We start from the raw sequence: 8,166 nt of genomic DNA, 5'->3' as shown, positions 1-8,166 counted from the left end.
GCGGATTTTTGCAAATCTGCTATATAAAATCGTACATAATTTCAGTAGCGGCAGAAAATTTTACTTTCCGATAATGTCACGATGTAAGTTATCGTTATCTAATGTCATTATATGACTCGTTATTCTAATGCAATGAATTAAATGAACAAAAATAGCATGGTATTGCGGACGAAAGTGTAATAGCGGAAAATGAAATTTCGCGTTTGATTGTATACAAAGTTTCTCACGTCATTATTATAATTATAATGCATATAACGTAGACTGCAAGGAAGTTTTTCATTTATCCGCAATATCTACTTGAAGATTTAGCGCGAGCCAATACCAAGTTCGCGCGCGTGTTCTGCTTGTCACGCACACTCGTCATCATTAAAGGCAATACGAAATTTTGCAGACGGGAAAAATTATTTCTCCATGCATACTATTCAGTTTTGCAACACGATCTTTAAGTATGTGAGATAATTATCCGATTATCAGGTTTATTTTATTGAAAGTCGTATATTATCAACACGAATTGGATTACAATTTGTTTCTTTTTTTTCTCGATTATTTTTTCGCTGCCATTAATAATGCTGAGTGTGCAGTGTGATGTGGCTCTCGGCACAAGTTATTGGCCTATAAGAAGCGCGTTAGCATGATTGACATACACCGCAATCCGATGATAGTAATAAATAAAATAGTAGAGAATTATATAGCAGCGCGACAGACGCGGCCGCCGGCTTTGCTCCAAATAGAATGGTAAGAAAATGAGATAGAGGACACCGCCGCGTCTTCAATGAAAAATAATCGTCCGATCCACTTAAAAAAAAAAAAAGTAAAACACGAGAAAAAATTAGATATGACCACCAACACAAAAAACCTATTGTATCACATTTCGAGAAATATATGTATTTGTTATTGTTTTAATTGAATCCTATAGTTGTATACCATATCCTATGTTCCTACATACGCATCTTAATCTTGTTTTCGAATTTTCTTGGTATATTTAACAATCAGCAATTATGTACTCTTATTATTTTGTATTCTATATCTTTAATGATTTTACTGAACCAAAAATCAATTTTAAATTCATCAAAGTATTACTTGCTAAAATAAAAATATAACGTACTTAGTAAACAAAATGTTGACAGTGTTGTTAAATTTCACATTTGATGTCAATCTGCTAACACTGCTAACATTTGGCTATCTGAGTACTATACACTAAAAATTACGATTTAAAGTCTTGAAATACGTGATTTGCCTTTCCTAATATACTAAAAATTACGATTTAAAGTCTTGAAATACGTAATTTGCTTTTCCTAATATACTGGATAATATATTAGCTTATTTTAGATACTTATTTAAATAGATAGTGTGAAGAAAAAAGGAAAACGGTAAAATAAATGGATTTTGTTTCCGATTTAATGTAAAACTATCTGTCGGTAATCAAGTTTAATATTTTAGAATCGTAAATATTGTTTTGTTCAACTGCTTAAAAGAATGGATTCGTATGTGAAAATTGATTCCGTTTAACATGAAATTGATTTGCAAATTGCGCTGAATAAAACATGCGCATGATACGAAAGAAGAAACCAAGCATGTATCAAAATAAGAAGCATGTTCTTCGTTACCGCGTGTTGTAAAGAAAGATTTTAATACGTACAGCCACAAGAGAAAAATCTGTTGAAATATCATTTTTCTGTTGCCAGTAATTGAACTTTAATTTAATAAATTATTAATGTTTTATTCAATGTAAACAACGTGAACACGTGGTGCAAACAATAAGAACAAAAAGAACTCAAATCGCGCACTATTATTCTTTTAGAAAGTTTTTGAAGTACTTACTTGAAAAAAAATATATATATAAATAAATAAAACATTAAAAAAATAGAAACGTATTATATATGACAAATGTAACAAATATTTTTAATTTTAAATTGTAATTGTAAATTATACAGTCCAATAATATTGATGTTTTTCTATTAAGAATGTATTTTTATATTTAAATATAAATAATAAAGTACGCAAAAACATACAGAATCGATAAGAACTTAGCGTAAGTTAGAGGATGTTAAATAGAATAAGTAGAACGGTATATTTCTTTAATCATATACCTCTATTACTGTCGCAATTTCCTGTAAGTGTGCAACTACGATAAATTAACAATAGGTTGCTTCATATAGTTTGCTGCACATTTATGCTACACTAATTAGATATAAATAATCTGATTGTACTAAATAAACACACGTAAGTATAATAATTTATAATTTAGTAAACAATAAGAAAAGATATACAAACAACAGTTTTAAAAAATATTTTTTAAAATTATTTTTTTATCAATAATATTAATGCACCAATAATTTGTAAGTAAGTTATGATTTTAAAAAGTTATATAAAAAATTTAATTTAAAATTGATTAAAAAATGCGTAAGTAAGAAGATATAAACTTTAAACAATCTGCTTATTTGTAAGAGAAATTTCCGAGACAACATATCAGAGATATTAATAACACAAAAACATTAACAAGAATACTTAAGTAAACTATCATTTATCCCCACTATCTCCGATTACGACGTCAGCTTGCTACATGCTTCAGTCGTGTCCAGTCGTACACTTTACGTTAAACGAGACAGACGCACGATGTGGAAAACTACAACGGTGATTTTGGTTATCACCATCGGCATAGCTTTTCTGTTCCGGTGAGTGCATCGAATAAATAAATTTCTAAAACGTTTTATCAAAGATTAAACAAAACATTGATTCCAAACTCTGTAAATTTCTTCCGGCACTTTTTTCAATCTTTATACACTCAAAAATGATTAACTCACGATTAGTGTATACATAAAAAAGAATTAATATTATAAACTTCCGTGCAGCTCTAATCCCGTCACAGAAATACCGAACTTGCCCGAAACTTTCTGGGGTCCGGAAAAAAATAAAGGAGCATCGAAGGAAATACGACCTTTTGTCATTAATATATCAAAGTCGGTAAGTCACGCAAGAGAATAAAAAAAATGTTTATTCATTAAAGCAAATAATAGATCTTTGAAGTGATATTCTTGTTGACCTATTATGCAAGACGTACATTACACTGTAATTACATTGTAATTACACTAAAAAGATAAATATCAATTATATTACTGATTATGACCAGTACATACTTGCAGTTATTTATTTTTCAATTTTTATCTCATCTAATCGTTTGGTTGTCTGATAACGCGTTCTTATCATATTAATGCATATCAACCGCAGCCGATGTTTTTTATCGACGAAAATAAATGTCATTTAATCACGTCAACAGACCTTGACTATTACATAATGATACTGCTTTCCAACTTAGCGTTGTAATTCTAAACAGTTAAAGTAGATACATAGTAAGTCGTTTTGCCGATAAACACTGTTTCACTTAAATGTTAACTAAAATATCAGATAATATTTATCATAGAAATTGATAAATGTTTTTATAAGACTTTTAAAGATTTTAAAATTAAGAATGAATAAATAAAATTTTAAAATAAGAAAAAGAATAAAAATATAAAAGATATAAAAGATATCACTATTAACAAAATCAAATAAAATTCAATAGGAGCGTAAAGAGCCACAATGCAGGTGATTCGTGTGAAGGTTATAGTATATTCATTTAAAATTATTTACATTTACAAACGTTTCTGCCTAACATCAAGCCTTCTTCAGTGTACAATAAGAAACGAAAAAATCGCAACGCAGTAATTACACAGACAATATAATGTGGAAAAAGTGTTCAAAATCCATTTCAACGAAAATGTTGTTCAGTACATAAAAAAGTTAGGACTGCAATCAATGCAATAAAATCCAATGAGAATTAAAGTTATAAAAAGTAATTTGACCAGAGATTATGAAATGATTTATACATACTTGTGATAATTACATGTAAAAAGTAAGCTCATCCACGCAGAAGCAACGAGGTGGAAGATTGAAAAGCTGTTATACTTAAACAGTTAACAGTTGAGATCTTAATGATTAGAATAAGGTCAAAAAAATTCCGAGTGATGATAGAAAAGGATGTCAGGCAGAAACGTTTGTAAATGAAATAATTTTAAATAAATATACTGTAACCTTCGGACGAATAACCTGCATTGTGGCTCTTTACGCTCCTATTGAATTTTATTTGATTTTGTTAATCTCACTAAAGCCTTGTACATTAATTATTTTTATCATCATTAATATGAATTTTTAATTATAAATGTAAAATATGAAAGAATTTAAGAGATTTTACTGTGTGTGTTGAATATTTGAAAATAAAATATTTTATTTAATAAAATCTCTGAAAAGAAATGTAGAATGAAATAAGTTTATTATTATTTTATCCAGCAATTTTAAGTTTGAAAAAATGGATCGATTATGACTAAAAAAAATTTAGCTTTACGATTTGAAAGCATCACTAATTGATCTTTCATTAAGAAAGAAGAACGAGTAATAATTTTGTTCTAAGATGCAATTTTTTTAATAAGGTAATCGACGACTTGAACGAACGACTTGCAAAAAGAAGAGAATTAGTGGAACCATTGGAAGATGCTGCTTGGACTTACGGTATCAGTTCGACATATTTGAAAGATATTCTTGAATATTGGCAAACAAAATATAATTGGTCTCAACGGCAAGCGCTTCTAAACAAGTATCCTCAGTACGTGACCAATGTACAAGGTAATACATTATTTTTTGTGTCCACCGATTTATCAGTTTTTTTTAAAGAACGTTTGTAAAATTTTTGCAATAAACTGGAAAATTATTTTCTGAAATGAATGATGGCCAGCATTTATTTAATATTTTTTCTTTCCTTGCCATTCATCATCTTGTAAGAGCTATATTAACGGGAGATAATGAAAGCCGACCCAGATTATTCAGCCACGGTCCAACCATAAAAGCACCGTTAGAATGATTCTGTTTACTTGACTAAAAGAATCATCGTCAGTTTCGAGCAAAGTTTAAATTATTTTTGTATATAGTTAGTTAGATTTGATATATAGTTAGATAGATGTATACTTTTGTTATTATTACGTCAGAATACAAAGTACAAATTTAATCGCACAGATAATTAATTCTTGATCTATGTTTATTAAAAGAGCAATCGTCTATTATATTCAATAACGGACGATATAATATAAATGTATTTATTTAAATCACGATGAAAGTTTAATTGTAAACTTGGTAACTCGGAAGTTACCAAGTTATTTTCTGGTTTGGAAAATTCAATTGTATTGTTTTTCAAATATTACTATACTATACTATTCCGCCATGTTACTGTGTTATTAAAATATTAATGTTATTATGACTGCATTTAAAAAATAGAGCAAAGTTAATAAATTTAAATTATCATTTGCAGGTCTGGACATACATTTTTATCATGTGAAACCACATATTCCACCGGAGCGAAAAAATATAAAAGTTCTTCCATTGTTAATTTCACATGGTTGGCCAGGATCCGTGGTGGAGTTTCAAAAAATTTTGCCTATATTAACGACACCGCGTCCTGACAAAGACTTTGTATTTGAGGTGATAGCACCTTCACTTCCGGGATATGGATTCTCGCAAGCGGCTGTACGACCAGGAATGGGCCCGGCACAGGTTTGTTAAATACGAATAATTTTATGCATTACATAATCAAAGACAGTATAAAAATAATGTATTGATATTGCTAATATTTGATATTTATTTCTGCGGCGCATAAATCCTGTCAATTGTTTACTATTTTTAGATATCTGTTGTATTCAAAAATCTTATGTTGCGTCTTGGCTTCAAGAAATTCTACGTACAGGGAGGAGATTGGGGTTCGGCTATTTCCGCACATTTAGCTGCTCTCTTTCCAGACAAGTACGTGTCACTAATAATATTTGTAATAAATCAATAAGTCGTAATATATATATATATATATATATATAAATACAAAATAATCGTAATTATCTTCCAGTGTTTTTGGTGGTCATTTAAATATGTGTATGGGTATAATGAGCAAGTCTAACCTTTTTTGGAGATTGCTCGGTGCTTTTATCCCATCACTCGTAGTCGAGAGCGAACATTATTCTAAAATGTATCCTTTGGGATCTCACCTGAGTTATATCCTTGAAGAATCAGGATACATGCATTTACAGGCTACTAAACCAGATACTATAGGTATTTGCTATAAGAGAAGTTTATATATATATATATATATATATATATATATATACAGTGTGTTTCATTTTAATCTAGCCAGGCGAATATTTCAAACGCTGTTGAGTTTAGAGAACAATGTTTCAGACAAAAGTTGTAGGGTTCGGAGGGGGACACAAGATGGTGGGCTTGAGTTTTTGATGAAGGTAAAATTGAAGGTCATATGAAGGTCAACTTTGTTTTTTTAAATGAAATGTAGTATTTTTTATTACATATTTTGAAAGAACATAAAATTCTGCATTAAAATTGTCTGACACGTTTTTCATGAAAATCCATAATTTTTTAGGAAGTTTAGCAATTAAAGAAAAAATATTTGTTTTTCGTAAAGAGAATCATGCATCAATTTGCACATGTTCATGAACATTTCTCGTTCTTAGAGTTACCCGGAATCAACGGCGTGGACGTGACGAAAATCTGATTCCATCGGGGTGTTTGATTTACGTGAGTCCCCTTGCCTCTCACTTTCGGGGTTGCTAAATTTGTTAAATTTCCTCAAAAATTATAAATTTTCATGAAAAACGTGTCAGACAATTTTAATGCAGAATTTTATGTTCTTTCAGAATATGCAATGAAAAATATTACATTTTATTTAAAAAAACAAAGTTGACCTTCATATGACCTTCAATTTTACCTTCATCAAAAACTCAAGCCCACCATCTTGTGTCCCCCTCCAAACCCTACAACTTTTGTCTGAAACATTTTTCTCTAAACTCAACAGCGTTTGAAATATTCGCCTGGTTAGATTAAAATAAAACACCCTGTATAGAGCAAAAATACTATTTTTTTAAAATAAATTTATAAATTCTTAATCTTTAAACATTAACTGTAATTTTTCATTAAGGTAAAATTATCAAGAAAGATCGTAAGGGTTAATAATTTTTCTTCCTAATGCTTCTTCATTAAACTGTCAGCTGATATATCAACTTCACCTTTAAATAGTTAAAATTTTTAATATAATTAGCATATGATATGCAATTTATTTTTTTAAAGTTCAAATAATCAAAAATAATTTTTTTATAGGTACTGCTGTGGCAGCTTCACCAGCGGGATTGGCAGGATATATCTTGGAAAAGTTTAGTACATGGACAAACAAAGAATATAAATCTCGTGCTGATGGCGGTTTGCTCGAGAAATTCACTTTAGATGAACTTTTAGATAACATTATGCTGTATTGGGTTACAAATTCTCTTACTACGAGCGTTCGACTTTACTCCGAAAACTTTAGTGCGAAACACTATAAAACCAAAATAGATGAGTATGTGTTTTTTCGTTTTCTTTTTTACAATTTTACTTCGATATAAAAATAGTTTTTTGTGTTTAACAGAAACTATACGTTTTTTTATGTCTCTGCTAACATACATCTAATTTCTAGATTGCAAATTAATGTGCCAATGGCATGTGCGGTGTTCCCTCACGAGCTCTTCTATCAACCGGAGAGCCTACTTCACGACAAATATACCAATCTGATACAATTTAACCATTTATCACGTGGAGGTCATTTCGCCGCATTCGAAGAGCCGGCTTTGTTAGCAGATGATGTTTTTGAATTTGTGTCCAAGGTCGAAGATATCAAGAAGAAAACTAGTAATAAAGACATGCCCAACGCAGGAAAGAAGATAAAAAAGCCTATCAAAATTTAAGTGAATTTTATAAATTATATTTTGTTACCTACAATTAAAAACAATAAATAAATTAAAAACATAATGTTGTAGATCGATACTGTGAGTGATGGTAGCTATTTGCATTTCATCGTCAAAGTGTTACCCATATATATAATTAAATGTATTAATTCGGTATACACGATCGCTATGCGCTCCGAAAAATTTTAATTATCACATTCGCATTTTATTTATTTCGAACTCCGTTAGCTCAACGAAATCTTAATCATCAATTTCGAACATTGACTTAAACATTTTTGGTTAATAGTTATAATTATATGCAATTATAACACAGTTGTACAATTATATTTTATAAATTTGAAAGCGGTAGAAAAAGTATTAG

General features: G+C 29.7%; 1 protein-coding gene across 1 annotated transcript; it reads left to right on the top strand.

The window, feature by feature from the left end:
* The first annotated feature begins 2,531 nt into the window (after positions 1-2,531).
* LOC105669684 (juvenile hormone epoxide hydrolase 1) lies at positions 2,532-7,869 on the top strand. The gene is made up of 8 exons (XM_012362752.2): positions 2,532-2,675; positions 2,853-2,964; positions 4,467-4,659; positions 5,339-5,580; positions 5,711-5,826; positions 5,924-6,126; positions 7,186-7,420; positions 7,538-7,869. The coding sequence occupies exons 1-8, from the start codon at positions 2,617-2,619 to the stop codon at positions 7,803-7,805; spliced, it is 1,428 nt and encodes a 475-aa protein (XP_012218175.1). The 5' UTR covers positions 2,532-2,616; the 3' UTR covers positions 7,806-7,869.
* The last annotated feature ends 297 nt before the right edge of the window (positions 7,870-8,166 follow it).

Source organism: Linepithema humile, chromosome 1, assembly GCF_040581485.1.
Source record: "Linepithema humile isolate Giens D197 chromosome 1, Lhum_UNIL_v1.0, whole genome shotgun sequence".
NCBI classification, from domain to species: Eukaryota; Metazoa; Arthropoda; class Insecta; order Hymenoptera; family Formicidae; genus Linepithema; species Linepithema humile.
Note: the sequence above shows the minus strand (reverse complement) of the source record. Positions and strands in the feature narration are given on the sequence as shown.

Coding starts and splice junctions, on each gene's coding strand:
- LOC105669684 (XM_012362752.2), top strand. CDS start 2,617: ATGTGGAAAACTACAACGGTGATTTTGGTTATCACCATCGGCATAGCT. Junction 5,581..5,710: donor CAGGAATGGGCCCGGCACAG/GTTTGTTAAATA, acceptor TACTATTTTTAG/ATATCTGTTGTATTCAAAAA. Junction 7,421..7,537: donor TATAAAACCAAAATAGATGA/GTATGTGTTTTT, acceptor TCTAATTTCTAG/ATTGCAAATTAATGTGCCAA.